Source organism: Oncorhynchus clarkii, chromosome 8, assembly GCF_045791955.1.
Source record: "Oncorhynchus clarkii lewisi isolate Uvic-CL-2024 chromosome 8, UVic_Ocla_1.0, whole genome shotgun sequence".
Taxonomy (NCBI): domain Eukaryota; kingdom Metazoa; phylum Chordata; class Actinopteri; order Salmoniformes; family Salmonidae; genus Oncorhynchus; species Oncorhynchus clarkii.
The window spans coordinates 38595781-38608180 of NC_092154.1; the positions used below are offsets into that span (position 1 = coordinate 38595781).

A 12400-nucleotide genomic window follows, 5' to 3' on the forward strand; every position below is an offset into this window, starting at 1 on the left:
TGAGGGGTGGAAGGACAGAGGTCAGGGGTTAGACAGGTTCAAAAGTCTCAAATGAAATTACAAAAATAAAAATGCATGTGGGTCAATGAGTCTTCTATACAGTATGTGTTGAATAACACATTGCAAAGCAAATATATACATTCACTGGACATTTCACACCATTGCTGTTTGGTGCCAAAACACTTGCAAATGTTGATGTTTCGCAAGCGTATTCCTACGGCTAGTTCCACTGTTATTATAAAAAGTTAACAGGCAAGAAGAATTAGCAAAAATTCTATATTTCAAAGTTAAAATGTTTATTGTATCGCAGCCTTTACGAAAAATGATTGCAGTCAGAGTGCAGTCTGACTGCAGTTCGATTGCAGTATAACTCAAATCAAATCCCATTTTAATTTTTCACATGCACCGAATACAACTTTTACCTCTCTACTTGGCTTGATTCGACGAGCCAGAGGAGAGAAAGACAGGCAGACGGATAAAGACTAAATTAGGACTCATAATGACACTGAATGTGACAGGCAAAAAAAGTGAGAGGAAAAGAGAGAGACAGAGAACTACATCTCTCGATGCATACATTATCTTTTTAAATAAAAGGAGAAGGAATGATTGTGGATTACAGGAAAAGGAGGGCCCCATTCTCATTGACAGGGCAGTAGTGGAGCAGGTTGAGAGCTTCAAGTTTCTTGGTGTCCACATCACCAACAAACTATCATGGTCCAAGCACACCAAGACAGTTGTGAAAGACGGCACGGCAACGCCTATTCCCCCTCAGGAGACTGAAAAGATTTGGCATGTCTCCTCAGATCCTCAAAAGTTCTACAGCTGCACCATCGAGAGCATGGTTGCATCACCACTTGGCATGGAAACTGCTCAGCCTCCGACTGCAAGGTGCTATAGAGTGTAGTGCGTACGGCCCAGTACATCACTGGGGCCAAGCTTCCTGCCATCCAGGACCTCTATACCAGGCGGTGTCAGAGGAAGGCCCTAAAAATTGCCAAAGACTCCAGTCATAGATTTTTCTCTCTGCTACCGCAGGGCAAGCAGCACCGGAGAGCCAAGTCTAGGTCCAAAAGGCTTCTAAACAGCTTCTACCCCCAAGCCATAAGACTCCTGAACATCTAATCTTATGGTTACCCGGACTATTTGCACACACAGCTACCCTTTGCCCTGAACCAGCATCATGAAGTAGTCACCTGGAATGCATTTCAATTACCAGGTGTGCCTTGTTAAAAGTTCATTTGTGGAATATTTTCCTTCTTAATGTGTTTGTGTTGTGTTGTGCCAAGGTAGGGAACTCCTTCAAGACTGTTGGAAAAACATTCCTCATGGCATCTTGAGGAAAGCTGTTATCAAGGCAAAGGGTGGCTAATTTGAAGAATCTGAAACATAAAATATATACTTTTTGGTTACTACAAGATTACATGTGTTCTTTCATAGTTGTGATGTCTTCTCTATTATTCTACAATGTAGAAAATATAAAAAAGAAAGAAAACCCTGGAATTAGTAGGTCTGTCCAAACTTTTGACTGGTACTGTACATATTACCTTAATTACCTCAACTAACCTGTACCCCTGCACATTGACTCGGTACCTGTACCCCGTGTATATAGCCTCATTATTGTTATTTTATTTTTGCTCTTTTATTTTTGACTTTAGTTAAGTTAACACTTATTTTTCTTAAAACTGCATTGTTGGTCAAGGGCTTGCAAGTAAGCAGTTATTCTGCAATTACTACGTCCAAAATACCAGTCGACTGCAGTTATTGCACTTTTTACTGCAATCTTTTTCGTAAGGGAGACCCGTACTCACCACCGCAAGTTGTTTGTGGACTGAAGAGCAGTAATTAGAATGTTCTATGTTGAGTGGTGTTTTCCTAAAACTGTATCTTTATTTGTTAAATGTTTGTGATATGACATTCTGAGGTGTTGAAATGTATTATGTATTGGCCATTGATATGATATTATTGATTGTGAAGGAAATCATTCGTGTTAATTAATGAAATACCTGTTAAGGTGCATTTTGGATTATACCAGTGTCAGGGGTTGGGCTGTTTTCCTTTTCAAGTTGCTCATTTTTAGGAGAGCTTTGGCTGGAGTGACATTTTGTCAGGTGTGTTACTAGCACTTTGTCAAAGATTTAGGCGCTATGCCTTAGAAGCCTTTCGCTTCTGTGAATTGGCTGTTGCATTTATGTTACTTGTTTGTTATTTTTGCCAGTCAAGTGTTCATGAATATCAATATCCATTATTCCAGCTCACCTTCTGCACCTGTAACTGAATACCACCTTTTGCACGTGAATTCCATCTGACTCCTCATGCTCCGTACCCCTGACAAGACCGTAGAGTCCACTATCTTACAAGATCCTAAATGTGTCAGACTAAGTGGAAAGGGCAAGACAGAGTAATGGGGCTATAATAACCTAATGACAAACATAAAACCACACTTGATACGAGGAGCCAAAGGAGAGAAAGACAGGCAGACAGATAAACGACTAACTTAGGACTCACGAAACAGAGGGGGGAAAAGATAGAGAGAGAACTACATCTCTCTATGCAGACATTATGTTTTTAAAGAAAAGGAGAAGCACGAGCACAGCAATACCTCCATTATAATTCAATTACCACTGTGTGAATTTGTAGCTAAACATCTTTTACATTTTCCGTCAGGTTGTTTAAGAAATTATGCACCAATATACACTGAGTATACAAAACATGAATTAAGGACACCTGCTCGTTCCTGACATAGATAGACTGACCAGGTGAATCCAGGTGAAAGCTATGATCCCTTATTGATGTAACTTATTAAATCCACTTCAATCAAAGTAGATGAAGGGGAGCAGACAGGTTAAAGAAGGATTCTTAAGCCTTGAGACAATTGAGACATGGATTGTGTATGTGTGCCAATCAGAGGGTGAATGGGCAAGACAAACATTTTCAGTGCCTTTGAATGGAGTATGGTAGTAGGTGTCAGGCGATTTGTGTCACGAACTGCATCGCTGCAGGGTTTTTCACACTCAACAGGTTCCCGTGTGTATCAAGAATGGTCCACCACCCATAGGACAGCCAGCCAACTTGACAAAACTGTGGGAAGCATTGGAGTCAACATGGGCCAGCATCCCTGTGAAACGCCTACGATACCTTATGGAGTCCATTCCCCGACGAATTGAGGCTGGACTCGGGGCAAAAGGGCAACTCAAAATTAGGAAGGTGTTCCTAAAGTTGGGCATATTCAGTGTACATACAGTTCGAAAACAAACACAGTAAATACAGTGCCTATTGGGTCTATTCTTGTGAATGAGGCAACGAATACAGCGGTGAGTATTTCTGGGTAAGTCACTGGGTAAATCACTTCTACACCTGAATTGTGCAACATTTGCCCATTATTCTTTTCATAATTCTTCAAGCTCTGTCAAATTGATTGTTGATCATTGCTAGACAATCTTTTTCTGGTCTTGCCATTGATTTTCAAGTAGATTTAAGTCAAAACTGTAACTCTGCCACTCAGGAACATTCACTGTCTTCTTGGTATGCAACGCCAGTGTATATTTGGCCTTGTGTTTTAGGTTACTGTCCTGCTGAAAGGTGAAATTATCTCCCAGTGTCTGGTGAAAAGCAGGCTGAACCAGGTTTTCCTTTAGGATTTTGCCTGTGCTTAGCTCCATACAGTTTATTTATTTTTTATCCTGGAAAACTCCCAAGTTCTTGCCGATGACAAGCATACCCATAACATAATGCAGCCACCACCGTGCTTGAAAATATGAAGCGTGGTACTCAGTGATGTGTTGTGTTGGATTTGCCCCAAACATAACACTTTGTAATCAAGACATAAAGTTAATTTCTTTGCAACATATTTAGGAGTTTTTCTTTAGTGCCTTGATGCAAACAGGAATCATGTTTTGGAATATTTTTATTATGTACAGGCTTCCTTCTTTTCACTCTGTCAATTAGGTTAGTATTGTGGAGTAACTACAATGTTGTTGATCAATCCTCAATTTTCTCCAGTCACAGCCATTATACTCTGTAAATCCTGTCTCTGTAAATCTTATCAAATTTTAAATAGGCTATATCTAAATACAGTTACAGGCACCATCATTACTCCCTGTGGGCGTATAATACAGACAAGCTTACTTGGACTATGAATGGTTTACATACACCTTAGCCAAATACATTTAAACTCAGTTTTTCACAATTCCTGACATTTCATCCAATTAAGAATTCCCTGTCTTAGGTCAGTTAGGATCACCACTTTATTTTAAGAATGTAAAATGTCAGAATAATAGTAAAGAGAATGATTTATTTCAGCTTTTATTTATTTTATCACATTCCCAGTGGGTCAGAAGTTTACATACAGTCAATTAGTATTTGGTAGCATTGCCTTTAAATTGTTTAACTTGGGTCAAACGTTTCGGGTAGCCTTCCACAAGCTTCCCACAATAGGTTGGGTGAATTTTGGCCCATTCCTCCTGACAGAGCTTGTGTATAACTGAGTCAGGTTTGTAGGATCTCTTTTTCAATTCTGCCAACACATTTTCTATATGATTGAGGTCAGGGCTTTGTGATGGACACTCCAATACCTTGACTTTGTTGTCCTTAATTAATTTTGCCACAACTTTGGAAGTATACTTGGGGTCATTGTCCATTTGGAAGACCCATTTACGACCAAGCTTTAACTTCCTGACTGACGTCTTGAGATGTTGCTTCAATATATCCACATCATTTCCTTCCTCAAGATGCCATCAATTTTATGAAGTGCACAAGCACCCCCCACAACATGATGCTGCCACCCCCGTGCTTCACAGTTGGGATGGTGCTCTTCGGCTTGCAAGCCTACCCCTTTTTCCTCCAAACATAACGATGGTCATTATGGCCAAACAGTTCTATTTTTGTTTCCTCAGACCAGAGGACGTTTCTCCAAAAAGTACGATCTTTGTCCCCATGTGCAGTTGCAAACCGTAGTCTGGCTTTTTTTATTGCGGTTTTGGAGCAGTGGCCTTTCAGGTTATGTCGATATAGGACTCGTTTTACTGTGGATATAGATACTTTTGTACCTGTTTCCTCCAGCATCTTCACAAGGTCCTTTGTTGTTGTTCTGGGATTACATTCATCTCTAGGAGACAGAACGCATCTCCTTCCTGAGTGGTATGACGGCTGCGTGTTCCCATGGTGTTTATACTTGCGTACTATTGTTTGTACAGATGAACGTGGTACCTTCAGGCGTTTGAAAATTGCTCCCAAGGATGAACCAGACTTGTGGAAGTCTACACGTTTCTTTCATAGGTCTTGGCTGATTTCTTTTGATTTTCCCATGCTGTCAAGCAAAGAGGCACTGAGTTTGAAGGTAGGCCTTGAAATACATCCACAGGTACACTTCCAATTGACTCAAATTATGTAAATTAGCCTATCAGAAGCTTCTAAAGCCATGACATCATTTTTGGGAATTTTCAAAGCTGTTTAAAGGCACAGTCAACTTAGTGTATGTAACCTTCTGACCCACTGGAAATGTGATACAGTGAATTGTAACTGAAATAATCTGTCTGTAAACAATTTTGGAAAAATGACTTGTGTCATGCACGAAAGTAGATGTCCTAACCGACTTGACAAAACTATAGTTGTGGATAGGGTTGAAAAGCTAGCTTTAATGACTCCAACCTAAGTGTATGTAAACTTCCAACTTCAACTGTACATCCAAACTTTTCACAGAAGCTGGATAAAGATCCAATATAAAGAGAAAGGGGGAATGTCTACTCACCGTTATTCTGCTGGGAAATGTAGTGTTTTTTAACCTTCATGGTACCATCTTACTGATCATATTTGCACTTCTCCAGAAATAACTGACGGAATTGCATTTAATTCAAGCTATGTTCGTTTTCAAGGGTAAACCCATGGACGGTGAATCTCTCTAATAAGTTTGTTTTTTGTCAAATTAAACGAAATGGCGGGAAACCAATATTTGAAAAAATATATAGAATTATACTTGACTCACCGGTACAAGAGGCATATCTCGCCTTCCATGAGCACTGTGCGTCATGGCTGGATAGCCTGCGCTTCCAATGTCAAAATCCATGCCATTATCAACTGTGTAACTGTTAAGGCCTGATTTTGGTGGGTCTTAAAACTTCCCATTACCACTGCATGAAATTCTCACTTTTACGCTTGTTTTTAAGGACACACCTTAAATATTGCCACCGTTCCCACCCACCTCAGCGCAAGCGAGCTGAGGATAGACAGGTAAATTGCCAAACCTGGCGTTAGGGCTGGAAAATGCCAGTGCACCAGAATTACATGACGAAATTGCACACTAACGTGCGTTTGATACTTGCATCACCTTAGCACTAGCTGAAAATAGAGGCCATAATGTTATGTAAGTACGCTTAACACCAAACAATTCAAATGTAACAAGGCATCGGGAGTGAGAGATTTAAAAAAAAACTGGTAATGTGGGACCATGGCAGAGATATAAATGACCAAGGCAAAGCGGAGCAGCAAGTCAATAAAAACAGAAAGAGAGAGAGAGACAGAGACAGACAGACGTAAGGAGATTGAGAGGGAGAAAATGAGAAAACACCTACAGCGAGGTACGTCAATCAATATACTACGTTGAATAGTAGACAAGGGGACAGTCTGTGCACTTTCAATTACCTGGGGATTTATAGAGTGAGAGCGTTTTTTTTACTGATATCTTACTGTAGAGTGAAAGTAAAAGGTTATACCAGCAGAGCAGAGGGAAAAAATATATTTGCAGTGTTCTGTAATTAAAAAAAAGATTTACAGGAAAGAGAGCGTTCAGCAACCTGTTTCATTTCTACAATTTAGCAGAGGAACAGAAAGAAACAAATTGAGTGACAGAGAGGGAGAAAACGAGAGAGAGAGTCCCTTTCATAACTATTTCAAATTTGAGAGAGAGAGAGAGAGAGAGAATTATCCTAAGCAGGCAGAACGATAACAACTTCTTTGAGAATCAAGTAATCTGTAATTGAATCTCACCCAGAGTGAATCTGACTCAGTTCCGTGATGGTGGAAATAATAATTTAATTTCTCATTTATTTTATATACAGCGTAACACATTGGCTGTGCTAACTTCGCCTCAGGCCCGGGAAGAGAAGACAAGCATTACCATCAAGACATTTTACAGTGCAGTAGAAGTTAGAGCATCTGGCTTTAGCTTGATGACACTTTCAAAGTTCTTGAAATTTTCCGCATTGACTGACCTTCTTAAAGTAATGATGGACTGTTGTTTCTCTTTGCTTATTTGAGCTCTTCTTGCCATAATATGGACTTGGTCTTTTACCAAATAGGGCTATCTTCTGTATACCACCCATACCTTGTCTGTCACGTTCTGACCTTTATTTCCTTTGTTTTGTCATTATTTAGTATGGTCAGGGCGTGAGTTGGGGTGGGCAGTCTATGTTTGGTTTTCTATGATTTGGGGATTTCTATGTTTCGGCCTAGTATGGTTCTCAATCAGAGGCAGGTGTCATTAGTTGTCTCTGATTGAGAATCATACTTAGGCAGCCTGGGTTTCACTGTTTGTTTGTGGGTGTTTGTTTCCGTGTCTGTGTTTTTCACCACACGGTACTGTTTTGGGTTTCGTTCGTTCCACGTTTATTGTTTTTGTATTCAGTTGTGTTCATGTTAAGTATTTCTTATTAAAAGAACCATGGACACTTACCACGCCCCATATTGGTCCTCCGATCCTTCTCACCTCTCCTCTTCGGAAGAAGAGGAGGAAATCCCTTACATTGTCACAACACAACTGATTGTCTCAAACGCATTAAGAAGTCAAGAAATTCCACAAATGAACTTTAACAAGGCATACATGTTCAATGAAATTCCTTCCAGGTGACTACCTCATGAATCTGGTTGTGAAAATGCCAAGAGTGTGAGAAGCTGTCATCAAGGGAAAGGGTGGCTACTTTGAAGAATCTGAAATATGTGTTTTTATTTGTTTAACACTTTTTTGGTTACTACATGATTCCGTATGTGTTATTTCATAGTTTTGATGTCTTCACTATTATTCTACAATGTAGAAAATAGTAAAAATAGAGAAAAACCTTGGAACGAGTAGTTGTGTCCAAACTTTTGACTGGTACTGTATGCACTGTATAGCACAGCATGTGTATGTTCAGGTTTTTGTACTGTATATCTGGACTTAGAACATATATTATCTTAAGCTTCTTCTACTTAATAGACACATTGGTCAATCTATATGTTCCCCCCCACGGGATAGATGTCTAACTCTGTGGTTACTGGTAACAAAGCTTACATAACCTTCCCCAGTGTCTGTCCCTGTAAGGGATATAGGTTGGCCTGCCCAGTGGGGCAGGGGCTTCCTGAGAGAACCCTTCCTCTCCAGACAGGAAACAGTCTGATTTTAAAGTACCCAGGAGGCCTTGCTGACAGCATGTACTCCAGGCAAGGAGCTATCAACAACATCTCAAACACCAGAGAGAGAGGGGTGGATAGGGAAGGAAAGAGAGAGGGAGATGGAGAAGGACAGGGAGGGGGACAGAGAGTGAGAGAGAGAGACTAGGTTTTCTTTCACTGTTAAATCAGACACATGGCCATTCTGCCACCCTAGGCGAGACAAACCAATTGCAGCTGAAAATAAAATACATATTTTTCCAGACGTTGAAGTTAGGTTCAATTTAGGATCTGAATGAAAGGTGAAAATACGTATTTTCCGGATGCTGAAATCAGGTTACTTTTCCATTCTGAATGAAAGATGAAAATTGGTATTTTACAGATATTGAAAACACGTATTTTTCGGGTGTTGAAAATATATATTTTCAAGACATTGAAATCATGTTCATTTTGGTTCTGAATGAAAGTTGCAAATATGTCATTTATAGATGTCTATGTTTGGGCCAAATAAAGGCTATTCCAGAACGGACAACATCTGAACCAAACATTGACGTCTATGATTAGTTCAGATTTGGTCCGGACCGGACAAAAAAACAATGTCCATGGACGTGGAAATCAAGGCTGGTCTGGACTGCACCAAAAAAATAATTACAACTCTGGACAGGACCAAAACAATACGTCCAAAATGTGTTAGCGTCAAGTCCGTGCTTACTGAGGTATAGCCTACAAAAGGGATGGGCAATTCCAGTCCTTGGGGGCTGGAGTGGTGTCACACTTTTCCCCCATCCCTAGTCAACACAACTGATGAAATGAATTGCATTCTAAACAGAAGATCGTGATTAGATGATTATTGGTGTCAGATGTGGATTATGTGAGGTTTATGTGTGGTTGGATGTCAATTTAGCTCAGAAAATGCCGCCTTCGTCAATCTGCAGCCATAGGCGTCCGCATATTCCTGCCTAATGAGCGGGACGGCCCTGTTACTAAATTGTTGCCCATTTCACTGACATCCTAAATTAATAGTTCAGAAACCGAACATCTTATATGGTTCCTTAGTTAAACTGAACAACAAGCCACATAATTTACGGTTTCAGTGCCAGACAGTTTATACAGCAGGTGTCCACTTCAACTGGTAAAAGGGCAGGGTTACTGTGTAAACAGTTATTGGCCTTTATTCTACAAACAAGTAGGCTACTCATTGTCATAAAGAGTTATCGCAACATTCTTTCAATTACTAGTTCAGCATTGTGATGTCATAAATGTTAACAACAAACAATTAGTCACTGTGATGTCATAATAGAGTTATTAACCAATAATTTGACATTGTGATGTCATAAAAGTTTATCACTGCAACCAGCGGCAAATTCCAAATTGGCTATATCATAACAATTTGGCAAACGGTTAGCAGTGTGGTTAAGATTAAGGTTAATGTCTGCCTACACACACACACACAGGCTGTCTCAAAAATCAGAATTTGCTCTCCGTGGTGCTGAAACGGGCAAACAGTTTCAAACAGAAAACACACAATTCCCTCCACACGATTGCGTAGCAGTCTAGCCTTCATCTACAGTGCCTATATTGCTCATTCGTTTAATTGTTGCATTGGGATTACCAATCTGTTTCCAATCAGACCTGCCTGGCTAGGGGAGTTGGCCATAATGGACCACCGACCACGGGACAGCTTCCTTATTAGAGTCTCATTCCTTTCCGTGATGGAAATCAATGTTTTTTGATACTGTAAGATCCAGCTCAGCTGAGCGCATTGCAAGGGAGGCTAGCCACGGTTGAGAAAGATGAGAGCTGTAGAACTGTAAAACGTGAAATAACGGTTGCGTATAACGACTCGGCCTATAGGGAAGAGAATATCCTTCTGATCGATAGGACTACAGGTTATTGAACACATTTTTAAACTTAACGGTTAAAAAACGATGTCCTAACTAAAATTACTCAATAAATTATTATTTATTTATTTATGGGTATTATGTATTTCAATGCATAAAAGCTCGCCTCCACAATCTGTGTCTCTCTCCGTCACCTCCTGGGATTGTGGAGGCAGGCGGGGGTTTCCCTAACTTTTCAGCGCAACCACAGGAGACGCGTCACCACCTTGGGGTTTACCTATCCACAGGCTCATACACCAAATCACATCGATCACATCGCAAACTCCTAGGCACTGCGCAATCAGTATGACTATTCCTATTGGGTCATAGAGAGAGAAAACATCCCGGACAACGCATCTGTAGTGATAATAAAGTATTTGAGTTTCTTACCTCGAAATGTGACTTTGGCGATTCTGTCCCCCTTTCCACGAAGGTCCCGGATCGTCTTAAGGTGGACTAGAAGAGCCATGTCAACTTCGGTACAATACAGCACTTCAGGAAAAAATGAACTACAGTATTTTCCTTCACAGAGCAAGAAACTCGTATATTCTGCTGATAAGCGTATCAACCAAATGTTCAATGATCTCTGAACCTAGACCCTCTCATTGCGTCTTTGGTGAAACAAAATCTCATTCCATTCCGCATGAAGCATCTGCTTTATCTCCTTTGACAGAAAGAAAGGATGTCCAATTACTCATAAGCTTTCGTTTTATCCCGCGCTATATGCTTCGCGACTGCTGGGTCTCACGCATCCAGGTGACTGACTGGCGCGTGTGGTGAAGACAGGGGTCTGCGCTTCGACTCGCGGTCATACGGAGGGAAGGGGCGGGAGAAAGTGTCTTGGACAGGGAGGGTTGCATTCTCAGATAAAAATGTTTACCATTGTTGAGAGGAAATCCACTATACAGAATATTTTGTGTATGTATTGATATGTAGGATATGTGTGCCGTTTTTACATGTATGTAGTTCTGTCCTTGAGCTGTTCTTGTCTATTAATGTTCTGTATTATGTAATGTTTCATGTTCTGTGTGGACCCCAAGAAGAGTAGCTGCGGCTTTCGCAACATATCCTAATAAAATACCAAAATACAGAATGGGGTATCAATATTAAAAGTCTGTTCAGGAATTCAATTTTATTTCATTTTGTTAATACCAAAAGAGCCACTAACAGTTTTGAACATGCATCAATAGGCTAGGCCTACATGCCAATTGATTTGTGTGACTTGTGCGGATCTAATTCTAGATGAAAATTATGTTGTGACTTAGCTACATTTATCTTGTAGGGTACATAGGATGGGCCTACCTTGCAAGAATTTGTATCTGTCAGTGGCAACCAGTCATCCAGGGCATGTGGAGCCTCACTGTCATGCCCTGACCTTAGAGATTCTGTTTATGTCTCTATTTTGGTTTGGTCAGGGTGTGAGTTGGGGTGGGTTTTCTATATTCTATTATTTGTATTTCTATGTTTTGGCCGGGTCGTTATCTCTGATTGAGAACCATACTTAGGTAGCCCTTTTTTCCACCTGTCTTTGTGGGAAATTGACTTTTGTTTATGGCACATAGCATGTAGGGTCACGGTTTGTGTTGTAGTGTTGATTGTTTTGTTGGCGTCATCTTTTCTAATAAAAACCAAATGTAAGCTCACCACTCTGTACCTTGGTCCTCTTCTTTTAACGGCCGTGACATCCACCAGTTTTGAGCCCCATATTTTCTGCAAAAATAGCTGTGCCCCACCTGCCCAACATGTGTGCATGTTGCTGTTTTAAATGTTTACTGTTGGCTATCTTCATCTTATCCGACTTGCCACAACAGAAGATCCTTTAAGAAAAATAAAGTCATTCTATTGCTGTAAAAATAGGCTGTCCTGCTCCTCTCCTCTCCTCTCTACCTAACTAACTAACCCTCACAGTCCATTCAGTTTCCATTAAGTCCTGTTAGTTTGGCTGCTCAGCCTACCTAAATGATCCCTCACCCATCATAGCCCTGCCATTCCCAACCAATCAGAAATAACACATTGAAATAACCACAACAATAGCATTCCAAGTCATTCGAATTACCAAAATCATATAAACATCCTCAAATAGAAACAGCTGTACCTGGGTGTATGTGCATGTGGTGGTGATCAAGAGTACAGTCAATGGGCCTCAACATCATCTACTAACC

At 40.5% G+C, this 12400-nt stretch overlaps 1 protein-coding gene across 1 annotated transcript in view; it reads right to left on the reverse strand.

Annotated features, from left to right (window-relative positions):
* LOC139415665 (otoferlin) overlaps positions 1-10707 on the reverse strand; it is a 153463-nt gene extending 142756 nt beyond the window's left edge. Inside the window, exon 1 of the mRNA XM_071163785.1 lies at positions 10629-10707. Within this exon, the coding sequence (XP_071019886.1) occupies positions 10629-10707 (79 nt within the window). The remainder of the gene's footprint in view (positions 1-10628) is intronic.
* Positions 10708-12400: the final 1693 nt, after the last annotated feature.